Below are 12,080 nucleotides of genomic sequence, written 5' to 3'. Positions count from 1 at the left end.
TTACTGAAACCACTCCATCTTGAACTTTAGTTTATGCAACTTATGCTCTACTACTAACATCTCCCTGGAGCATACTTTTCCAAAATCAAGTATAATAATAATAATAATAATAATAATAATAATAATAATAAATTTATTATTTGTACCCCGCCCATCTGGCTGGGTTTCCCCAGCCACTCTGGGCGGCTTCCATAGAAACCAAAAAAACACTAAAATATCATACATTAAAAACTTCCCTTAAGATGTCTTCTGAATGTCAGGTAGTTGTTTATCGTTTTGACATCTGATGGGAGGGCGTTCCACAGGGCGGGCGCCACTACCGAAAAGGCCCTCTGCCTGGTTCCCTGTAGCTTTGCTTCTCGCAATGAGGGAACCGCCAGAAGGCCCTCGGCGCTGGACCTCAGCGTCCGGGCAGAACGATGGGGGTGGAGACGCTCCTTCAGGTATACTGGGCCGAGGCCGTTTAGGGCTTTAAAGGTCAACACCAGCACTTTGAATTGTGCTCGGAAACGTACTGGGAGCCAATGTAGGTCTTTCAAGACCGGTGTTATGTGGTCTCGGCGGCTGCCCCCAGTCACCAGTCTAGCTGCCGCATTCTGGATTAGCTGTAGTTTCCGAGTCACCTTCAAAGGTAGCCCCACGTAGAGCGCATTGCAGTAGTCCAAGCGAGAGATAACTAGAGCATGCACCACTCTGGCGAGACAGTCCACGGGCAGGTAGGGTCTCAGCCTGCGTACCAGGTGGAGTTGGTAGACAGCTGCCCTGGATACAGAATTAACCTGCGCCTCCATGGACAGCTGTGAGTCCAAAATGACTCCCAGGCTACGCACCTGGTCCTTCAGGGGCACAGTTACCCCATTCAGGACCAGGGAGTCCTCCACAGTATTTAACAGAAAAGGTCTCTGTCCCTAAAGTCACTGCACATTTCCAGAGAAGGCTCACCCGGGGATCCTGGCCACAGTTTTATTCATATAGATTGATATTATTTCAGTATCCTAGGCCTTAAAACAGTGTTGATTTATGTGAAGCGGAGACACAACAGAGGCAACAGTTTATCACATATGAAGGGTCATAGCATCTTTCAGACAAATGAATTCTACATATTGAATATTTAAAACTAAGTCTATCAAAATGACATACCATATATTCGTTCAAAATACAAACTAACATAATAGATGGTCTTAGTAGGGGTGTATTAATGTTCTTTATTGGCTATCATTGTTTCAATATCAAAGCAAAGTAAAAGTAATAATCTTTACAGAGAACTTCAGAAAGACAAAATAACACATGACACTGTTCATCAATTTAAATGCATGTCCTATCAGTTTTTAATACATTGCGGGTTTGTGATGCATGCATAATTTTGGAATGGGATCTGGTTGAGGATTTAGATGTTCTGTTTGCCATATTCATGATACAAACTTTGAAGAAGATGAAAATGCTCATCCTTCTGATGCATGGCATTCTGGCTGCCTAGATGAGAAAGGAACTACTATTACTCTTTAGGACTGTTACACATTAGGAAAGGCTAGTAGCTGTTCAATATTTGCTCATCTGCTTGTAATGCTATCCTAATACCTACGCCTATACAACATTGGGTTTCATAATAGAGGCAGTTAGTATGCACTATTGGAGCTATTTGAGTTGCTGTAGCGAGTCTTACATTATTATTGTTAGCTCCACATAAAGTATTTATTTGCAGTTGAAAAATGAATACAAAACTTCTATTACTAGAATGCATATATAAATAATAAGAGCACACACGGATCAAGACAGATGCCCATCCAGTCCAGCATCCTATTCACAGTGGTTAACCATATGTCTATAAGAAGCCAACAAGCAGGACCTGAGCACTACAGTTCCTTCCCCACTAGTGATTCCCAGCACTGGTATTCAAAGGCATTCTGCCTCCAGCAGTGGAGGTACAACATAGGGCTATGAGTAGCTCCAGTCATCATGGCTGTTCTCCATTAGTTTGTCTTATCCTCTTTTAAAGCCCTCCAACTGCATGACTTGTAATTTCCTGAATTCTATGTTTAAAATAGGTGTTACAGTGGGCACTTTCTAGAGCTCAGGCATGGACGCTGATACTAGGGGAAAGTCACATAGTTTTGTAGATTAGCAATTTCACTTGGAAGTTCTTTAGAAACTCGTGGATAGATGTCATTTACCCCTGGTGATTTGTCATTTTTTAATTTGACAATAAGGCCTAGAACGTCTCTTATCACCACTATTTGCCTCGGTTCTTCACACTCCCTTCCAGTGAAAGTGAGTTCAGGAACAGGGATCTGCCCTACAGCTTCCACTGTGAAGATGGATGCAAATAATTCGGCTTCTTTGCAAACTTATTTTCCTCCCTTGTCATCTGTAGATCCAACCACCATCCCAGCTGGTCTCCTGCTACTGGTGTATTTAATTTTTTTGTTGTGGACCTTTATATTTTAGCAATGTGCTCTTTGAATTCTTCACACACACTCCATCTCTTATTGTCTGCTTGCAGGGGATGCGGGTGGCACTGTGATCTAAACCGCTGAGTCTCTTGGGCTTGCTGATCAGAAGGTTGGCGGTTCGAATCCGCATGATGGGGTGAGCTCCTGTTGCTCTGTCCCAGCTTCTGCCAACCTAGCAGTTTGAAAGTATACCAGTGCAAGTACAGTGGTGCCCCACAAGACGAATGCCTCGCAAGATGGAAAACTCGCTAGACGAAAGAGTTTTCCGTTTTGGAGGTGCTTCACAAAACGAATTTCCTATGGGCTTGCTTCGCAAGACGACAATGTCTTGCGAGTTCCTGCTGGTTTTTTTTCCTCCCCCCCTTTTTCTAAGCCGCTTGCCAGCTGATCCGATCAGCAGATAAGCCGCTAAAAGCCGCTAATAGCACTAATCCGCTAATCCGTCAATGGGCTTGCTTCGCAAGACGAAAAAACCGCTAGACGAAGAGAATCACAGAACGGATTCTTTTCGTCTTGCAAGGCACCACTGTAGATAAATAGGTACTGCTGTGGCGGGAAGGTAAACAATGTTTCTGAGCACTCTGGCTTCCATCATGGTGTCCCGTGTACATGGTGGTATATAAATAATAAATAAATAGTAAGTGGTTTAGTCATGCTGGCCACATGACTCTGAAAGCTGTCTGTGGACCAACACTGGCTCCCTTGGCCTGAAAAGCAGGATGAGTGTCACACCCCATAGTTACCTTTGACTGGACCTAACCATCTAGGGGTCCTTTACCTTTTTACTGTCTGCATTTCTTTTACCAAACTTCATATTTTGTTTTGCTTTTTTCATCTGGACAAGGCTTCCATTTTCTAAAGGAGGCCTTCTTGCTTACAATAGCTTCCATGTTGACAGCATTCACAAGCAGTGCATCCCAGACTAAAATTGTTGGCTAGTGGCAGTTGTGAAACCATCTTTATGGCTGGAGTATACGGGATGATTTTTTTCCACCAAGAAGTGTGATCGCCAAAGAAAAATATGTATAAGTAAAAGCTGCAGTGTTGACACTGAGATATGTTTGCTTTCCTTTACTAATAAGAATGCCTTATTTTAAATGTAAGGCACTACCAGACTTTTATTTAAAGACGAAAGAAATTTTGCAGTACTATTTAACCACATGTTACAATTTAATTCATGCTGTCAATTTAGTAAAGCAATTTAAAGTAATTACTAGATAATACATTTGCTTTTTAAATAAATGTCTTAAACTTTTAGAAAACTGATATCTGCCTTGGGTAGCAGATGTGATGAAGTGTACATCAAAGTCCTGGTAATAGACACTGCTGAATCAGTAACATAAAAATATGTACACTAGATTATGATCATAGCACGACTGCTTTGAGATATTTTTCTTTTTAAAGCTCAGTTTTATCTCCCAAATGTAATAGTGAGTATTTTTAATGCACTAGCTAAAGAGGAGGTCATTGTTAATTTCTAAGGTATGGTAGACTTTTATTTCAGAAAGTATCACAAAATAGTTAATGTTAAAAGGAAGAAAATGGTACAGACACCATTTTATGGAAAATTGTTCCATCAAAGTTACTACCAGTGCTGTAGAGAAGCCATGCTAAGTCCTGATTTTCACATTCATGTATATTGCTTGATTTCTCTACACTTGATGACTTGGATACTTAACAACTGATAACTAGATGTTGGAGCCATTGCTATTGAAAGGCCTTGCATTTGAAGTAAATGTCAGGTTATTCTTTCTGCAGTGTTCATTCTGCAGTGTTCAGTGATGATTCATTCATTCGTGCAGGTCATCACTCCAAGTCACACTTATCAAGTGATGGGCAAGGCATTTAATAATCAGGACCAAGCTGTAGCCTTTCATGTGAATAGGCTAAATCCCAGTGCTCCTAAATTCCAAGGTACTTCCTTGACTCAAGTGCAGATGCTCCAGCTGAAGTTGCTCATAGAAAACAGCAAGAGAGAAGTTTTTGATAAATGTGCAAGAAGCATTGCCATCAGTTTGATCTTTTGAGCTCTATATGATATGGGCAGCACAAGCTTGCCCTACTGGACAGCAAAAGGAATTGGGCCTTTTGAAAGTTTCATTCTAATTCATTGGTCTGCAGTTGGTGTACTGGAGCCCAGTAAAGTGTTGTGGTCTGATCCAAGGTGCGCTGCAACAAAAGTTATACTACCATAGAGGTATATGGTTAAAAAATAAGAAATAAATCCCCAAGAGCATTTTTTGGTTAAAGATGGGTTCTGTTTCAGAAACAGTTGAAGACTACCGTTCTAATACCCAGAAGGGTCACGTTCCTTCCTCTGCCGCCTAATAATAATAATAATAATAATTAATTTTATTATTTATACCCTGCCCATCTGGCTGAGTTTCCCCAGCCGCTCCAGGCGGCTTCCAGTACATATAAAAACATAATAAAACACCAAACATTAAAAACTACCCAATACAGGGCTGCCTTCAAATGTCTTCAGTAGCCTGCTACTACCCTATCCCCAAGACAGACCATTGAACTACAGACCCCATGATCCTCAGTGGAAAAAATATGCTGGCATATTTATGTGAGGATGTTGCACTACAATTGCTTGAATATTTGTCAGGATTGATTGACGTCTAAGGTTGGATATTTGTCCTGTAAACAGAGAAAGCTGAACTAGCTAGTAAGCACAGCCAGAACCAAGAAGGTGGTCCAGAGTAAAACACACTTCTTTTGCTTCAGATATTATGGGATACTAACTAGTGCTAGGCAGTATTTCAAACACTGTACCGTTTGCTATTTTAGTAAAGCTTTTGTGGAATTTCATGTAATGTTTTTTCTTTATTTCTAGTGACTTCTATAAGCATCCCATTGCTCACTGGTGTATTGAAATAATTGTTCCAGCTGTGAAATTGCTGTCAGGATGTTCAAAAATGAATATCAGGTAAAACAGAAATGTTTATTTGTTAGCTTTTACACAAACCTATAAAAAAACCTAAAAAAAAGAGCAAAATTTTGAAAACGTTAGTTTGAGCTTTTAGTCTGAGCTTTTTTTTAAGCTCAGTGATGTTCATTTCTGTTTTATAACAGTCTAGATCTTCTTTGAAGACTTGACCAGGAGTCCACAAACCTTTTCTGGCTTTGATAGTTAGTCAGTTTCTAATCATTTCCAGCCCGTAAAGCTATATATACAATTATGCCTTTAAAGTGCATTTGAAGCACATTTTCCCTTAATGAACTCTGCTGCTTCCAGTTAAGATCCTGCTCCAGCCCACAAGCAGAACATGAGAGCAATAGCAGTCTCCCCACTTGTTTTGCTTGACAACGAATGTTCAGAAGCATACCATTAATTTGTCTAATCCCTTTTAAAGCCAATCAAGTTGGGCGGCAATTGCATGCCTGTGAATTCCAAAAGTTTTTTTGAGTGTTTTAAAACATTATTTGTAATGTTTTTAAATACTTGTTTTTAACATTTTAATGCAGAATGTTAATATTTTATTTTATATTTTTGTAAACTGCTAGGAAGCTTTGTTGCAATGAAGTGGCATATCACATACACACTCCTTTTGTCTGTCTTGAAACTTTCTTAATTCAATTTCATTGGATAACCTTAGTTTTTAGTATTATGAAAGGGGGAATAAAACTATTCATACTCCTCACAAAATGCACAATTTTATACGTTCTTGTTCCAGACTAAAATGAGCCAAATGTTTATTTATTACCTGCTATTTACCATAATTATACAACAATAAAATATATAATAAAACAATCAAAGCAGCAAAAGAAAACAAGAAAAGTGCAAAAACAGTTAAAAACAAGACTTCTTACCTGGTCAGTCACCACCAAATCAGACCCCATTTGTTCATATTTGAATTGAGGATTTTTCCTCAATGTGCATCACATTATACTTGTTCAAGCTGAGGAGCATTACCCATTTTACTGCTTATTCACCCAGTTTCGATATACAGTTTACCTCGGGTTACAAACAGCTCGGGTTACAAACACTTCAGGTTACAGACTCCGCTAACCCGGAAATAGTACCTTGGGTTAAGAACTTTACTTCAGGATGAGAACAGAAACCAGGCGGTGGCGGCAGCGGGAGGCCCCATTAGCTAAAGTGGTACCTCAGGTTAAGAATGGTTTCAGGTTAAGAACGGACCTCCGGAATGAATTAAATTCATAACCAGAGGTACCACTGCTCTTTTGGAGCTCTTTGCAATCCCTCGTTGTCACCCTGGATAATTTGGTGTCATCAGCAAAAGTACATCTTCTCCCATAAGGGGGGCAACTGGTGCACCAGCATTAGCAGATAAAAAGCACTTCTAATCACCACTGCCACCTTGGACATCTGGGTGAATCACTCTTATTGCTCTTGGTGTTTATATCAGGAATTGATTAAATTATGATTAAATTGTTGAGCAATGGGGTGAAAGAAAGCACAAGTGATACCACACTGGACAGGTCATTGTTTGCTTTTCTTACAGGGTGGCCCATTTGTTGAAATCTTCAGTGCTCAAGGCAAGAACCCTGGAATGAAATGGAAGGTTTCTGGCAGTCCTTCGGTAATTGGGAAGGTATGTCTCATGCAGGAATGAGAAGACCTTGGTATATAAACTACAGAAAATGTACATGAAACTTAACATTAGAAAGTAATAAGGGCTTTGACCTGACTGTGGAAGAGTTGTCTCTTTCACTTCTTTTACTGTGACAAAAATAAATGACCACGGAAGTTAGCATTTCATACAGCTAAAAAATTCTAATGGCAGCAAGCTTAGAATAGCTTTTTTTATTATTACTGCTGGTCTAGTCCAGTCTTTTCCTGGCATGAAAATAGTGATGAGGAAAGGTTCACCGGCTTAAATTCTGCATGTTGGGTTTCTTTCACAAAGGCAGAGAAGAAGGGAACTAACAAAATAGCAACAACAACAATTTTATTTATACCCTGCCTATCTGACTGGGTTGTCCCAGCCACTCTGGGTGGCTTCCAACACACATAAAAACATAATAAAATGTCAAACATTAATAATAACAATCTGACCCAATACAGAATCCCACCTTTCAGCTCACAAAACAAAATAACTACTGAGTCCTGATAGCAGTCCCTAATCTCAATCAAAGACTGTAATTGTTAATGGCGAAAGCTCTAGAAGAGTGGTGGCAAACCTGTGGCCCATGAGCCATTTATGACTCTCCAGGATTTCCAACCATTTGATGGTGAAAGTGATGTCTTTCTTTTTGCAATCCAGAGAATGGGTGCAACACATCATCCTCAGAGGGTTTGCCAATAGCAGATGTAGCCTTTGAGTTAAAAAGGGGTTACCCAGCCCAGCATTGACAGCCAATTCTGCTGCCTTTTGCTCGTGATAGGCTTCACAACCAATAAAAATCTTTGCATTTGTAGTAAATTGGTGTTTTGGGGCAATTGTTTTGGCCGCCCCAAGTATAATATCTTCTTTGTTGGTTTGATAGGAGTTCGATAAGCAAGTGAAAGGCTTTGTCTTTGTTCTTGAAGGAAGCAGTCAAACAAACAAGATGCAACTTCCTAAGGAAACCAGGCAAGCTCGTAAGTACAAATGTATTAAATATAGATGTAATAAAGGTAAAGGTAAAGGGACCCCTGACCATTAGGTCCAGTCGTGACCGACTCTGGGGTTGCGGCGCTCATCTCGCTTTATTGGCCGAGGGAGCCGGCATACAGCTTTCGGGTCATGTGGTCAGCATGACTAAGCTGCTTCTGGTGAACCAGAGCAGCGCACGGAAACGCCGTTTACCTTCCCACCAGAGCGGTACCTATTTATCTACTTGCACTTTGATGTGCTTTCGAACTGCTAGGTTGGCAGGAGCAGGGACCGAGCAATGGGAGCTCACCCCGTCGCAGGGATTCGAACCGCCAACCTTCTGATCAACAAGCCCTAGGTTCTGTGGTTTAACCCACAGCACCACCGGCATCCCTATACAGTATCATAAAATGTGATTAAGCTTTGATTTTTAACCAGTAGTGTGCTACAAATATAAATTTGGCCAGTTGTGTCTTAAGCTAGGTTCTTCCAAAGTTAGAGCAAAATTTCTTTTTCAGCTAGAGCCACTTAGTCAAAATTACTTTTGCTCTTGATATTTTAACCATTTCCCCCTAGGCCTCCTGCTGCTTTAAGCCAGCATGCTGCAGAGAATAGCGTGTGGTGCATAGATGGGGGAGAAATGAATTCAAGCCCTCACTTGGTTATTAAGCAGACTGGTTCACTTTCAGCATGACATGCTTCACAACGTACCGGTAGTTAAAAGAATCAAATGGCAGTAGTAAGAACATGTACCCCACTCTAAATTCTTTGGAGAAAAGGCAGGATAAAGCTGTAATAAATAAATATATCAGGCATACATGTGTCCAAAACTCAGACGGGCCTTTACACTGGCCAGACTAAATATGTTACCCTCAGCTGTTCTTGAAGGTAGATATCAAAAAATTCCATTCGAGAACCGGCTCTGCCCCTGTGGAGCTGGCTATGTAGGGACGGTGTCACACGTTCTCTTGTCTTGCTCCCTATATAAAGATCTCGGGGACGAGACCATTACGCCGCTCCTATCTGCCATCCTGGGCCGCTCTAGTGAAGCCAAATTGTTCTCACTCCTAGCCGACCAGAACAGCTCGACAACAGAGAAGGTTGCCAAATTTATCGAGAGAGCAATGAGACTGAGAGCTGTTATCTGAATGACATCAGTGTCGTCACCCAGATTCCTCGCCTAGGATCTTATGATGATGATTATTATCATTATGTTTTTTTATTATTATTTTATTACCTCTGCCAAGTTTTAAGTACTGAGATTATTAATTTATCTGCATCTGGTTATTATTACTTTTCTCCCTGTCCTGACCATCCCTCCGAGGTTATATTTACATTTATAATCTTTCAATTTGGCTGGTCTATTTACTTAACCGACCTGGAACAATCTACCAGAGAAAAGGCTGCCGCCCATGGGACAGAGGGTCATTGATGAATGATAATCCAGCTTCTACCTAGGGTATTAATAGGTCATAAGATTTTATGGTAACTATATTTGTAATGTATTTTTGTCAGTGTTTGTCCTTTGATGCTATGGCCTGTCGGCTACGCAAATAAAGTCTAAACCCCATGTGTCACGTGAACTCAGAAAATGGAAAGCCTCTTCCTTGTGAAGTCAAATGCTTCCCTATACAAAGTGCTTCCTTTCTAAGGAGCCAAATGTCTTCCTTCCCTGTTGGTAAGTTTAGCAGAGTTGGCTGGCCAGATATGATCATATAGGCCCTCTAAAGATGATGACTAACTGACAAATACGGGCACACATTGAAGAGGGTCTTTGAATTGTTTCTGTGAATTCTGTAAAAAGAGCTGCAATCCTGTATTTTCCATGTTACTAGGCTTAATTAATTCTTACAAAATTCCCTTAATAGGGGGAAATATTTCATATAATTATAGAGTTGGGAATGACCATGAGGGTCATCTAGTTCAATCCCCTTCAATGCAGGAATCCTTTGCCCAATGTTGGACTCGAACCCATAACCCTGGGATTAAGAGTTTCATGCTCTACCAACTGAGCTATTAGATAAGATTCTTATCACGAGTTCCCAAGGCATTCTGTTAAACTCTATTGACCTTTCCTCACATAATTTCAACTATTATATTGTGGCTTGATTTGTATGAAAGGCATGCCATATATCTATCTTCGCTGATGGCTTTCTCTGCGTCTGTTTATTGTGCAACAAATGCATGGTACAATTATACTAGACCATGTCCCTCAAGGAAAACACCTGTGTTTCTGGGTTATTGCCATATTGCACTGTGAGGAGAGACGCTGCTTTCTTTCACCAACATTTTATGTATAACTTTTTCATATTTCCTCCAAAGTTCCCAGCACCAGATTCTTCTCTTCCACCATTTTGTCCTCACAGCAACCCTGTGTGGTAGGTTAGGGTGAGAGATAGTGAATGTCAGGGCAGTCTGATGATTTTAATTTGGATCTCCATCATTCAGGCTGACACTGTAAGGTCACAGTAGACTGGCTTCAACAAAGTCGGGGCATAGAATTCATTTCAGATACTGATGTCAAACCTTGCTAGTCTTCTGTATCTTGCATTGTGCCTTTAAAAACAAATAAACTCCAGAACATAGTTTCTGAGTAAGAAAAGATGAACTTTCCGTTGCTCTTAAATTCATCACATGTGAGGCAATCAGATACACGTACACACACACACAGAGAGAGAGAGAGAGAGAGAGAGAGAGAGAGAGAGAGAGAGAGAAAGCTCTGGGGTTTGGAGGCAGAGTGAGGGCAGCATGTATTGCAAGTGGATGAGCTCTTAAAAACTATGCACTGACAGCAGCTGTGAAAACATGTGCAAAGATATATCCTAAATAAAAGAAGGTACATTTTGAACATTAATAGTGCATTTTTTTATTTAGTGAGCTGAGAATTCTGGGAACTGAGAAAGTAGTATACATCTATCTGCTAGTCATATCACAGCTTATTATTGTGCAAGTAAATATTTTTGGTGGTAGTCACAATTACAAATGGGGTTGTAGCAATGAGTTACAGCATAACGTCATAAGGAAATAGTATTCAATAAATATGTCATTTGTCTGTATTTAAAATGTTCATTTAAAAATGTTTGGCAGCATGTGTTTACGGTTTCTACTGCTCCTTTTTGCTCTCTCTCTTCCTCTGTGTGTGTTTTCTAAAGATCTAGAAAATGAGCCATCAATGATTTTAAAATGGCTATATTTTGCAAACAAAGGAATGATTATTTTAAGAATGTCCAGAATGCGGCCTAATAGCTCTGCTATTCTCTCAGGCAAGAAGGATCTGCCCCCATTTCTTTCATGATGACATTACAAGTCAGCCTCTAGGCACTGCACGTTGTTTATTGCCTATTCGTTTGTTTTGTTTATGTTTACTGCAGATGAAATATGTTAGAAGCAAATGTTAGAGGTAGCTTTTATTTCTTTTGACTGCAGTTTACATGGGCCTTTATGTCAAAATGGGTTCAAAATTATTTTCAGCACAGGAAAAGAATAAGCAGCTTTTTCAGCACAGATGAGATGTACTCTGAGCTGGTATGGTGAAGCTACCACATGCGTATTTCATTTTCATGGAATTAAGTTGATTAGAATACTTTTTCCTTGAACATGTTTGGTATCTTGCTATTAGGGATCTAACTCATTCATTGAGGCATATGGGAAAGCCCTTTTATGCATGGGATTCATGCACACAATGGCATGCCTAGGGTTTGGAGCAGGTGAGATAACCTGTTGGTTAACCAGTTTCATATGCATGTTAGTAGTCTTCATACAGAGCAGAGTGATCAAGTCCGAGTAAAGTATAAGCTGAACATGACTCAGCCATGGTACATGGCTGCTGAAAAAGCTAATGCAATCTTCGGCTATGTTAACAGAAGTGTAAGGTTGTACACTGGAACCTCGGGTTACATACACTTCAGGTTACATACGCTTCAGGTTACAGACTCCGCTAACCCAGGAATAGTACTTCAGGTTAAGAACTTTGCTTCAGGATGAAAACAGACATCGTGCTCTGGCGGCGCGGCAGCAGCAGGAGGCCCCATTAGCTAAAGTGGTGCTTCAGGTTAAGTACGGACTTCTGGAACGAATTAAGTAC

The 12,080-nt window shown here is 40.4% G+C and overlaps 1 protein-coding gene across 6 annotated transcripts in view; it reads left to right on the top strand.

Annotated features, from left to right (window-relative positions):
- Positions 1–12,080, top strand: part of CFAP20DC (CFAP20 domain containing) — a 153,202-nt gene that overhangs the window by 9,049 nt on the left and 132,073 nt on the right. For 5 of the 6 annotated variants that reach the window (XM_081184097.1, XM_081184098.1, XM_081184096.1 and 2 more), the window contains exons 2-4: positions 5,290–5,382; positions 6,923–7,012; positions 7,908–8,001. In XM_081184097.1, coding sequence (XP_081040223.1) covers positions 5,362–5,382; positions 6,923–7,012; positions 7,908–8,001 — 205 coding nt within the window. In that variant the 5' untranslated portion in view covers positions 5,290–5,361. Of the gene's footprint in view, positions 1–5,289; positions 5,383–6,922; positions 7,013–7,907; positions 8,002–12,080 lie in introns of those variants that run through there. The other variant, XM_081184099.1, reaches the window with a different exon arrangement.

This window comes from Podarcis bocagei (assembly GCF_964188305.1).
Source record: "Podarcis bocagei genome assembly, chromosome: 2".
In the NCBI taxonomy this organism is placed as follows: domain Eukaryota; kingdom Metazoa; phylum Chordata; class Lepidosauria; order Squamata; family Lacertidae; genus Podarcis; species Podarcis bocagei.
The sequence above is the reverse complement of the archived record's forward strand: the minus strand, read 5'-3'. Positions and strand labels throughout refer to the sequence as shown.